We start from the raw sequence: 13,511 nt of genomic DNA, 5'->3' as shown, positions 1-13,511 counted from the left end.
TAAGTTTAATGTACAGAATGATTACAAATTAAATATACTTTTTCGATAGCTTATAAAAACTTAAATCGGTGTACGAAAATACAGTAAATGATATGGTTTTACAGGGAATTTTTTAAAGTTTATGTTGGTATATCTGCTCTGTAAAAGAAATATTGTGATCGCAAAAATTTCGGTTTTCAGATTTCAATGGAATATTCATTTTGACCATTCCTGAATCCATTTTTACTACTTTCGGCGTGACGTCTGTACGTATGTAACTCGCATAACTCAAAAACGATTAGCCGTAGGATGTTGAAATTATGGATTTAGGACTGTTGTAACAACTAGTTGTGCACCTCCCCTTTTGGTTGCAATCAACTGGAACAAAAAGCCGAAAATCTAAAGAAAATTTGGATTTTTGACTTTTTCTTAAATGCAGTAAGAAGACCTCGTTGAGAGCTTTTCAATGATATATCATAAGTGGTATTTTATTAGTTCAAGACTTACAGTCGAATAAGATTTTAATTAATGAAATATTTGAATATTCCTTTCCTTTTAGCGAATTATTCAGACAATAAAAATATGTTGTAATTTTAAAATGATTTAAATCAATAACTTTTATATCAAAATATCTGATGTATACCACATAACTTCCTTTTACGTCTATTAAATTACATATATACATTTTTAAAATTACATAAAATTTTATAACTTCTGATTTTATTTATTTTTATTTTTTGTTATTATTAAATCATTATTTATTGTATTTTTTTTTTTTTTACAATCACAGGTTAATAATTATTAATAAAACAATATATTGAAATTAAAAAAAATTAGGAAATGAAGTCGAATTCGAAACGATGTGCCTTCCCCTTGTAAGATCCAAATATTTCATTAATTAAAATTTTATTTACCTATAACTGTGTAACCAATGAAAACAAGTACAACTTATGCAATTATGATATATCGATCAAAAGCTTTCAATGATGACTTATTACTGCAGTTAAGAAAAAGTCCAAAATCCATAAAAGTTGGATTCTAGACTTTTTTTTGGACACTTTTGGTCCAGTCGATTGCAATCAAAAGGGGATCAGCACAACTAGATGTTACAACAGTACTAAAATCCAAAATTTCAACATTCTACGGCTAATCGTTTTTTAGTTATGCAAGTTAGACACGTCACGCCGAAAATAGTCAAAATAGATTCAGGATGGTCAAAATGGATATTTCCGTTGAAATCTGGAAACCGAAATTTTTCGCGATCACAAAATACTTCCTTTACTTTGTACAAGGAAGTAAAAAGGATTGCATATGATTTTAAGCAATAAAGGAAGATTTGATATATACATATATATTATAAATAATATTTTTTGGTACTTACGTACTAACGCCAACGCAGCTACGGCTTTATTTAGAAACAAACTAGTCAAACGGATGTCGGTGGAAAATGGGCCGATATAGAGTTTAAATAGATTAAAATAAATAAAATAAATAAAATAAATAAAATAAATAAAATAAATAAAATAAATAAAATAAATAAAATAAATAAAAATTATTTATTTTATAAATATAATTTAACCAAACTTAACCTACGCTCACTTCGCTCGCTAACCTTGACTAATTAACACCGTAATTTTTTGAGTATTTATTTAATAAATTCAGTAATTATTGCAATTATTTATTTTAAATACAATAATTACTATTATTATAATTATTAATAATATTAATTATAATTATGTTATTATAATTAATATAATTATTATAATTAGGTAGAAGAATTTTGATATTTGGGAAGTAGAATTACTAAAGATGGGCGAAGCAGGAGCGATATAAAATGCCGAATAGCACAAGCGAAACGAGCCTTCAGTAAGAAATATAATTTGTTTACATCAAAAATTAATTTAAATGTCAGGAAAAGATTTTTGAAAGTGTATGTTTGGAGTGTCGCTTTATATGGAAGTGAAACTTGGACGATCGGAGTATCAGAGAAGAAAAGATTAGAAGCTTTTGAAATGCGGTGCTATAGGAGAATGTTAAAAATCAGATGGGTGGATAAAGTGACAAATGAAGAGGTATTGCGGCAAATAGATGAAGAAAGAAGCATTTGGAAAAATATAGTTAAAAGAAGAGACAGACTTATAGGCCACATACTAAGGCATCCTGGAATAGTCGCTTTAATATTGGAAGGACAGGTAGAAGGAAAAAATTGTGTAGGCAGGCCACGTTTGGAATATGTAAAACAAATTGTTAGGGATGTAGGATGTAGAGGGTATACTGAAATGAAAGGACTAGCACTAGATAGGGAATCTTGGAGGGCTGCATCAAACCAGTCAAATGACTGAAGACAAAAAAAAAAATTTTTTAAATAAAAATAACCATTTCGTAAAATTAATATAGAGACCCAATAAAATAAATACTCAATTTTAAATAAAGCTGCAGCTGCAGTGGCATTAATACGTAAGTACCTAATTATTTTTTCAATATCATATATATCACATATACATGCATATATATATATATATATTAAACTAGCAGGTTACAGGACTCTCTTCACTCTCTCTTCCCGTTTAGCCACCCGCCCCCTGGACCCCCTATGTTCATTAAATTCATACTTATAAAAATAATAATTTTTTAAAAATCTTTTCCTGACATTTAAATTAATTTTTGATGTAAACAAATTATATTTCTTACTGAAGGCTCGTTTCGCTTGTGCTATTCGGCATTTTATATCGCTCCTGCTTCGTCCATCTTTAGTAATTCTACTTCCCAAATAACAAAATTCTTCTACCTCCATAATCTTTTCTCCTCTTATTTTCACATTCAGCGGTCTATCTTTGTTATTTCTACTACATTTCATTACTTTTGTTTTGTTCTTGTTTATTTTCATGCGATAGTTCTTGCGTAGGACTTCATCTATGCCGTTCATTGTTTCTTCTAAATCCTATTTACTCTCGGCTAGAATTACTATATCATCAGCAAATCGTAGCATCTTTATCTTTTCATCTTGTAAATAATAATGGAAAATAAAAATTAAAGCATATTTAATTATAAAATTATCAGCGTATGGTAATTTCTTCTAAACAACATTTTGGTCAGTACAGGACCCTAGATTTTAAATTATCTGAAAAATCCGGGTTTTAAAATAGTCGGCCTTCATCTTAAAAGTATTAGGTATAATTAACTGGTTTACCAGTCAAGGGTAACCAATAAGTACCAATAAGGGTACCAAGGGTACCAGTAAGGGTAAAAATATATTTCGCCCGGTTCTAAGCGTTACCCGAAAAACAACACTAGGAGATGACCGTATTTCGTTTCTCATTATTTTAATTTTTTTAATTTTATATTTTTAGTCAAGTAGATAGGTGCAACCAGTTGCGTCCCAGGTACATAATAGTTGTCGTCCCGTACATCAACGCACCCCTTAATAATCGAAATTAAAAAAAAAAAAAAAACAGATAGATATTTATCTTAAGAATATTTGCAAACCTAAACCGAATGAATTTCTCGTTTAGTATAGTCGTAAATAAGGAAACTTTTCAATCATTGTACAAACAATTTTTACTTTTCTTCATCTCTTTCAAGATCGAATTTCGAGAAATCTCGAAATTGGTTTTTAGATATTCATATAAGATTACATGTATCAAAAATCAAATCGATATCTTTATTTTTTATGTAGAAATTCAAAGAATATCAAGATTTAAAAAAAAAAAATCAAATTTATTTTTTTTAACCTCTTAAAATATTATTATAATTTAAAAAAACCGAATTATTTTTTTAGATATTTATTTAAAGAGTATTTGCAATCTCAAATCGATTAAATATCTTATTTATTATACTCGAAAAAATGGGGAAGATTTTTGTAATCATTCTTTAAAAGTTTTTTTATATTTTATTACGCCTTTCAAAATGAAATTTCAAAAAATGTAGAAATTACTTTTTAGATATTTATATGAAAATTACTAAGTCCAAAATTCAAGTTGATACCTTCATTTATTACCGAGAAATAAAATTAAAAAAAATATATATATATATATAATATTACCCCATTTTAACCCTTTAAATTCGAAATTTCAAAAAACCTTTCTTCGTATGAACTTATACCATAAGAAGAACGTATATATAAATTTTCATCAATTATACTCTATCACTTTTTGCGGGGCGTTCATTATTAATCAATGAGGACATGTTGATTTATAGGTAAAAATATGTATATTTTAAAATCGTTGTAATAATTTTATTATTTAAAATTTAAATACCAATAGATACCGAGGAATAAAGATATATTAAACATATTTATTAATAAATAAAAATTAATATACTAGAATTATATTATTTTTATAAGTACTACTTATTTATAAATTAATACCTTTTTTAATAATATTATTAATTCTTTTTCCGTTTAATAATTAAAAATTATATAATTTATATTTTTCCTGGGTATCTACTGACGATGATTATTAAACAATCGAAATGACGTAATTTTTTAATTAAATATTTTTGTAACCTATTTAATATTAATAACAACATAACGTGGAATCATTTTTTTTTACAACCACCTTGTTATACGAAAACAAATTAACTTTTCAATGGTTAAATGGGATTAAAAAAAACATATATTATTTATTTACATTTCTTCAGAAGTATCTAGGCTTTACATAGTACTTCTTTTTATATATTTATTAAATATTTTCTTTTCGATAAAATTTGAATTTTCGAGATTTATTTAAATATAAATTTTAAAAGTGTTTCCAGTTAATTACATAATATATAATAAAAAAACAAAATAATAATAATATTTTTATGCTAAGATATACATAAAAACATAAAACATATGTTAGAAAATGGATGGATTTGTTAATAGAGTACCAGGTAACAGAGATTTCTATTTTTAGATTGATTTATAACAGAATTTTATATATATATATATATATATATATATATATAAATTTAATAATATAACATCAAGAAATCTTCACATAAGAGATGTAAAAAATAAAATAAAAAGTCAAAACTTGATGAAAGAGAAAGATAAAATAACGTAGGAGGGTTAGAAAGAGACGTAACGTTTTTGCGTAGGATGCTATTATACATAGGTAAAATCGATGGAAGCGCGCTTCACACATACACAGATATATATATATATATATATACACACAAGTCAAGTAGTAACGAAACAGAAAATACATTTATAAATGTAATAAATTTTTTAAATACTTACAAATATTATCGAGCTGATTTAATACAGCTGTAGTTAGAATTAATTAAATCACATTTTATATAATGAAATAATTAATATTTCATAAAATATATAACGGAACAGGCTAAAGATAGAGCAGCAATATGGTCGTATAACGGGAACACTGTTCAACGTACCACTATATACTAAGATAAGGGATAAAATGGCTGAACTTCAGTATAATTCTAACAAGTGTCTACGATTTTATACGAACTAACCCGAATGTTAACGAAGACGCATGCGTAGATTTAACGTACTATACCCGTGTTGTGTAATTGACGAACTGAATTGTACCCCGATATTCGTCCAATACTCTCGTTCATCTATCAATTCTCATTTAAGATATATTAAAAATCCTTTCACATACTATTACTTTTTAATTCTTATTTCCTTAGTATCTTAAATTAAAATTTATCCCCAACGAGAAAAATATATTATAAAGGAATACTTCATTTAAATTTATTTTATTTTTATTTTTAATTATTTTTATTTTTTTTTTTTTTACTTAAAATTTTTTTTTTAATCCTATATAAGGTGAAAAAAAAAGAAAAAAATTATATTTAAATGACCTTACAGGAGGAATAAATCCTTCCTAAAAATTAGAAAAATATCAAAATAATAAACAACTGGATCACACATGTACTAAAGGATATCTCTTTCTTCAATCAAACAAATGTTTCATATCGGTACGCTAAACCAATAGTCGTTACTGATTGAAGAACGAGACCAGGGACATAGAAGACTGGCATCAGGAAAAGCCAGGCAGTAGCTTACAGCTGCCTGGCAAGAACAGTGAGACACGTCGGAGAAGGGGAGGTGGACTAGGAAGGTCATCGCACGGATTGGATCGCGACAAAGTAGAAGGCATGAGGGAGCTTAATTACTACCTTACACAGCTCCTCACTGGTCACAGCAATTTTGAAGCCTACCTCCACAGATTCTGCCTAAATGCAGACCCTGTGTGTGTCTATTAAGAGGAAGTAGATACCCCAGAGCACACCTTCTTCGACTGTGGAAAACGGGTGTCTCTACGGAGAGACCTCGGGGTCCTCCAAATGACGCCGGAAATATACTGGAGTATATATTCAGGGGAGATTAGAAACTGGTTTGCAGTAGCAGAACTAGCCACAAAGATTCTCCGAGAGAAGGAGCAGGGTGGACAGGTGAACAGTTAATGAGAAGAAACTGGATGCAACCATATCTAGGTTGCCTTGGCTAACTCAACTCAGATGAGTAGGAGAGGGTCCCTGATAATAACATGCGGACCGTCCAGCAGAACACAGAAGACCAGCGAAGTCATTAAGAAGTGAGGTAAAAGATATCGGACTGGAGAATGAACAAAGAACAGACAGCCATCTACAGAGCTGGCGTTCATTCGTGCTTGCATGGATGGGCGACAGTGATGATGCACGAGGACTCTGAACACCTCAGCTCGAAGATACCTCCTGGAGGTGACTAATGCTTAAATCCGGTTCCGTCCTCGTGAAGGGGGGGGCTGGTAAGATAGAGGTTAAGTCGGTAGGGCGCAGGCTACATACGTCATAACATCTTTTTTTTTCTTTTTTTCCCCCTACATCCATGGGCCGGACATCCACTCAAGTATACACGGCCCAGGGATGTGTCCTTTTGACTCAAAGGGGGCCTCCCCACCCACCGGCTGTACGTCCGGAACGGCAGATCAGCCCCCCCCGGTTCCGGATCTTTTCTTATTGCTGCCCGCCTCTAATCCTCCGCACGTAAGGGAAGGTCCGGCTATGCCGTCCCTCCCCACATGCAGAGAACCGGGTCTCGATCTTTACTCTTTTATGCCTGCCTCAAACCGGCGGCGCCAGCCCCAGCAAGCACCGAAGCGCCCCCAGGAACCGGCACCGCCGCCGGGACTCGGTCTTTTCTTTATCCCTTTCAAGCAACCCCAGGAGTTCCCACCCCATCACTGGAACCCGCATACCTAAGCATACGGGCCCTCCAGGGTGGGACTGTCCTTCCTGCCCTATCTTCGTGCCTATCCTATGTGATGCCTCTCCACTTCCTCTTTAGATTTGAGAACGGTGCTCGCAAAATTGGAAAACCAATCCCAGTTGTTATTGGATTGCATTAGCCAGCTAACCAGGTTGTCAGGTGTCAGGTTATTATGCCTTATTTCATGTCTGAGACCCTCCCATCTATAGCAGTTGAATACGGTGTGTTCCGCGTTGTCTTCTTCCTGACAGTACGGACACCTCGACGTCTGCCTTTTCCCGATTCTATTAAGATATTTCCCGAACGACCCATGTCCTGTCATCAACTGAGTGGTGTGGAAATTTAGTCCGCTTTTCTCCCTACCCAACCGCTCTTTCAGATTGGGAATAAGTCTCCTTGTCCACTCTCCTGTTTGAGCGGATGACCATGCGGTTTGCCAGTTGCTAACGACTGTGTCTTCTACCTCGGCTCTTGGCACACCTGTTGCCCTCATGCTTCCTTTTATCTGTAATTCAATGGGAGGCGTTTCAGCTAAGACACATAACGCATCGTAAGAAATTGTTCTATATCCTGAGACAACTCGTATTAGTGCTACTCTGTGCACGCTTCTAAGTTTGCGTTTATTGCGTTCTACATTCATTGCAGTGCCCCAGACTGGTGCCGCGTATAAGATAGATGACATCATTGCCGTTGTGATCAACCTTCTGACCACCAATTTCGGTGCATAGTGGTTATTAAATAGACCTATTAGAGCCTTAATTGTAGGGGCAACCTTTTGACAAATCATATCTATGTGATACCCGTACTTTAGACTCTTATCTATGAATACGCCCAAGTATTTGACGTTACTGACTTCACGAATAATTTCCCCCCTTATTTCTATATTTATTCCTCTGACCCTTCTCCTACCAGAGAGCAAAATGCATTTTGACTTGGCTGGGGCTACTTGGAGTTAGTTTTATCTAACCATTCGTGTAATAGTTGTAAGGCCTGATATGCCTTAATTTCAAGAAGGTCCACTTCCCTATCTTCCACCAGTACCGCAACGTCATCTGCATAGCCGACAATCCTCATTCCTTCCGGATAAGGAAGCCTGAATTTTCCATCATAGAAAACATTCCAGAGTATGGCTCATAACATCTGCGAAACCTGTTAGCAACCCCGACACTTTGTCCGTAAATAGGATTATTCCCCTAACCAGAGGGGGAACAAAAAAACCAATAATCAGAAAACGTTTTTCCTTTTTCTCTTTATCCTCCGGAACCACCGTCAGGATTACTTCAAAGGATGATATGTATAAATGTAAATGAATTGTAGTTTTATAGTTTCAGGTCGACCATTCGTGAGATGTGTGGTTAATTAAAACCCAACCACTAAAGAACACCGGTATCCACGATATAGTATTCAAATCCATATAAAAGTAACTATCTTTACTAGGATTTGAACGTTAGAACTCTCTCGATTTCGAAATCAGCTGATTTGTAAAGAATCGTTCACCACTAGACCAACCCGGTTGGTAATAGTCGGAGAACTGGGTACGATGTTTTCACCAATCGTGTTAATAAACAAATAATATTGGAAATACTTTACGGTAAGTATCTCAAACCATACGGGCAGAAACGTAACTGGATATTAAGGCCTCGGAGCGAGTGTGAATCTAAATATCAGAGGACAGAGAATTGATGAAGTAAAAGAAACAAAATACTTGGGGGTACTTCTGGACAAAAGTTTAAGGTTCAGCAAGCATATTGATATGATTTGTGGGAGAGTTACTCCTGCTGTAAAAGGATTAAGAGGATTATTTCAAAACCACGGCACACCTAAAATGGTTATTCGAAGATTGATAACCGCGGCTATCACTTCGACGGTACTGTATGCGGCTCCCATATGGGGGGCGGCAATGAGCATACAGCGAAATAAAAAGAAGTTGAGAAGTGTCCATAGACTGGCATTGCTGCGTGTAGCTGCTAGTTATTGTACAGTATCGTATTACGCACCGTGCGTACTGACCGGGGTCCTACCCATAGACCTTCAGATAAAAGCCAGAACCCTCAGACACAGCGGTATGTCGAAAGAAGAGATGGAAGGGATTATAGAACAAGAATGGCAAGAAGAGTGGACAGGGTCCAGAGTGGGAGAATGGACCAGACGCCTAATCCCTAATATTAAAACCTGGAATAACAATAGACTCGGAGATGTCAATTTTTACATGACACAATTACTGACGGGGCACGGCTCTTTCGGTCAGTATCTGTATAGGATCGGGAAGAGAGCCACCCCGCAGTGCATCTATTGTCCAGAGAACGACGATGCCGAACATACGTTGTTCATATGTCCAAGATGGGCCGTTAACAGAGGTCAAATAGTAATTAATGGTCTTACACCAGAAAATCTCATAAACCGGTTGGGGTACAACAATGAGAACTGGGAATGGTTCCGCAGGTTCGCCGGGGAGGTCCTGCGGGCCAAAGAGGATGAAGACAGAAGAATGGGAGTATAAACAGTAGGGTAGGGTGGACAGTCACTCCATGGAGGGCCTGTACGCCTTGGTGTGCGGGTACCTGAGAAGGGGGTGAACTCCAGGGGAGTTTGAGTTTGGGTTAAAATAAAAGACCAAGTCCCGGTCATCAGGCGGGGTCGTCCCTGCGGGAGCCTAGGCTCTTTGTGGGGTCGGCGCTGTCGATTAGAGGCCAAAGGCGTAAAGACCGAGTCCCGGTTCCCTGCTGAGGCGCTGGGGGACGACATAGCCGGACCTTGGCTCTAAAGCGGGGGATTAGAGGCAGGCAATGTAAAACAAAAGATCCGAGACCGGGGAGGCCAACCTGCCGTGCCGGACGTATAGCCGGCGGTTGGGGGACGCCTCCTTTGAGAGTAAAAGGACACTCTCCCCGACTGAGTATACTTAATTGGATATCCGGTCAGGAAAAAAAAAAAAAAAAAAAAAAGGCCTCGGAGCACGGGTAAAGTTAAAAAAAAAAGATTTTTCCGTATATCTCGAAAAATATGCGTCGGCTGAAAAAAAAATTACCAAAAATCTAGTTTATCTTTCTAAGCTGTACAGTTTTTTCCATGAACATTTTTTTGTCAAATCAATCATTTTAGGTAGATTTCATAAGAAAACTACCATGAGTATCATGATTCGACTTCTGGAAAATTTCTACATATCTTTACGTTTTACATATCCTAGACTCCAAAACCACCGTCAAACCACCTTTTGAACTGATGTCAGCGGTACATGTCATTTGTAACGCCCTATGGGGCAACAGCTCGATGACTGGTTTTGGTCTAACGAGGCATGGTTTCGTCTTGATGGATACGTGAATCCACAGAATTCACGCATTTGGTGTACGGAAAATCCACATCAACTGTACGAACAAAAAGCGCGTGTTTGGTATGCAATTTCACGTAGGCGAATCTTCATAACATTCTTTCACGTCACAGTGAACAGTGAGGGTTACATACATATGGTACAACAATTTGTAAACACTACACCTGCATGCAGATCGGCTAAAGAAACTCGTGGTTTCAGCAAGACCATGCTATGGCTCATACAGCCAACCACACTATGATTTTCCTGGATCAGGATTTTCATGGACAACTGACTTCAAAGGGTTTGTGGCCCCCTTAGTCTCCTGATTTTCTCGTGTGGGGATACCTCACACCGTTTCCAAATTCAGAACAAAATTGAACGATGTGTTACTGTAATTTTTCAACAAACTTTACGACATGTGTTTAAGAGCATGCAACGTCGTGTTCAATTATACGAATCGCATAATGGAAACCACTTTCTTCAACTATTGTAACGTACTCATTTTTCCATACCAATGCATGCGTCACTTTTTGAACACACTGCAGAATTTTACCTTTAATTTCCAAAACAAAACTCATTGTTTTCAAATCATTTCCATTAAAAATGTAAGCCAATTTCTGTGGAAATAGTATGCGGATGCTGATACAAAATCCTGAAGGAAAAACATGTAACCGGGTTTCAAGGGCCACCGGGCAGGGCTAAATTTGAAAAAATCATTTTTTTCCGTATATCTCGAAAAATATGCGTCAAAGAAAAAAGTTTTTCAAAAAATTTTTTTTTTGTTTTTCCAAGCTCTACGCTACAATTTAAGGAATGGTATTGAACTAAAATTTCTTTGAAATTAAAGGTAAATCTAATATTTTTATTCGTTGTTCTCCTTTTTTATAATTACTATTAGTTTCACAAAAGAGAGTTAAACAAAATTGTGCAGTTTTGGAGGACAAACAAAAACTTTCTAAACTTTTTTCATCCGACCCATATTTCTCAAAATATACGGAGAAACCTGATTTTTATGCAACTTTACCCCTGCCCAGGGGTCCTTGGTCTCCAATTCCGGTATGCCCATTGGAATTTGAGATACTTTCGGCACCCCCCACCACCATTTCTAATATAATTTGTCCATTTACACGATTGAAAAATCGTACCCAGCACTTACTTTACAGTTGAAATGTAGATATCCAATCTACGTTATGGAATTTTTATTCTGTTCACCATACCGGGACTGTCTGTATATAATGAACATCATTACTCTCAGAGAAAACGTTTTTTCCTATATAATTACTCATTTTAATGATTAAATAAAATGTTTCCACTGAATTGCGTTGAAAAAATTCATTTAAATTTTTTTTTTTTGGTAAAAGATAGAGAAAAACCCCTTTTGATTGAAATTAGAAGAAAAAAAATTACTAAGAAAATTCGTTTCAATGGTTTTATTTTTTTTTTTACTATTCCGTCATTCTTTTTCTGTTTAGCGTCCGGAACCACCGTAAGGTATTACTTCATTAAGGTATTGCTTTCCCGTCTAGCATAATAGCAGGGGACTATAGCTTTAGAAATCCAAATCAGCTGATTTGGAAGTCGAGAGTTCCAGCGTTCAAGTTCTAGTAAAGCCAGTTATTTTTTACACGGATTTGAATACTAGATCGTGGATACCGTTGTTCTTTGGTGGTTGGGTCTCAATTAACCACACATCTCAGGAATGGTCGAACTGAGAATGTACAAGATTACACTTCATTTACACTCATACATATCCTCTGAAGTATTATCTGGCTGGAATGGCTTCGTCAACAATTGCCGGTTTCAGGGAGAAAGAAACCCACATCAGCTTCACGAGAGACCACTTCGTAGCCCAAAGCTGACTGTCTGGTGTGCAATAGGAAAGGTCGGTGTTATTGGACCATATTTTTTTTAAAAAAATGACGCTGCCGTAACTGTAACACCTGATCATTACATTGCGATGTTGAATACGTTTTTCATCCCTGAGTTACGAAACAGGGGAATCGATTTTCAAAATGTGTTATTCCAGCAGGATGGAGCTACAGCGCACACAGCGAGGGCAACGACGGCTGTTCTCCGTAACTTGTTTCCGGGACGGATCGTTTCCAGATTCGGCGACATTCCTTGGCCCCCGACTTGAGTAGTTGTGATTTTTTTCTGCAGGGGTTTCTGAAATCGCGTGTGTACGGCAATAAACCGCGTACATTGCAGGACCTAAAGACCGCAATTCGTCATCGCGTCACCCAGATTGATGTAGACATGCTGCAAAGAATTGAGGCCGGTTACCGTGAAAGGCTACAACAATGTATTGCCCAAAATGGATATCACTTGTCGGACATAATTTTTCGTTCACGAGTAAGTAACAAATGTTTTGATTTAACAAGTGTTTCAATACCAATAAAACTTTTTTAAAGTAAATATTCAATTTTTTATGATTATTTTAAAAACATCCGGTTCGCGTGAATGATTCTATATAAATATGTATATAGATTTTTTTTTTAAATAGGCAATAAAATAAAAAAGTTGTTACCCGGCAACAAATAATTATTTATTTTTTTTAATTTTAATACATTATAAAGATATTTATAAAAATTAGGTAAAGAAATCCTAAACTTAATTCTTTTAAAGAATTTATTAAAAACAAAACCTACAATGAAAATTTGAAGTTGTAAAAACAATATACAATTTATTTAATTTGATTATTTTTATTGATTAAAAAAAATAAGTATATTAAAGTATATAGGTGATAAAAAAAACTCTACTGAATAATAAAATTACTATTAAAGAAATAAAACAGAAAAAAGAATTACGAATAAATATAAAGACTGAATGAATTTTGTCTAAATGATGATAAAATTTAAAAATATAAGAAAATTAAAAAAATTTATGACATAATAATAATTATAAAAAATTATGATAAAAACATACAATTTACACCTCCGAATAAATTTATTATGAAAAAGAAAAAAATGTGTTAAAATATTATTGAAAGAATTAAGTGTTAATATTATTTAATTATTACTGTAAATA

The 13,511-nt window shown here is 34.6% G+C and overlaps 1 protein-coding gene across 1 annotated transcript in view; it reads right to left on the bottom strand.

Moving 5' to 3' along the window:
- LOC142334035 (uncharacterized) overlaps positions 1–7,961 on the bottom strand; it is a 211,311-nt gene extending 203,350 nt beyond the window's left edge. Inside the window, exon 1 of the mRNA XM_075381700.1 lies at positions 7,323–7,961. Within this exon, the coding sequence (XP_075237815.1) occupies positions 7,323–7,961 (639 nt within the window). The remainder of the gene's footprint in view (positions 1–7,322) is intronic.
- Between the last annotated feature and the right edge of the window lie 5,550 nt (positions 7,962–13,511).

Source organism: Lycorma delicatula, chromosome 13 (assembly GCF_047948215.1).
Source record: "Lycorma delicatula isolate Av1 chromosome 13, ASM4794821v1, whole genome shotgun sequence".
Lineage (NCBI taxonomy): Eukaryota > Metazoa > Arthropoda > Insecta > Hemiptera > Fulgoridae > Lycorma > Lycorma delicatula.
This window is presented reverse-complemented; position numbering and strand designations above follow the sequence as displayed.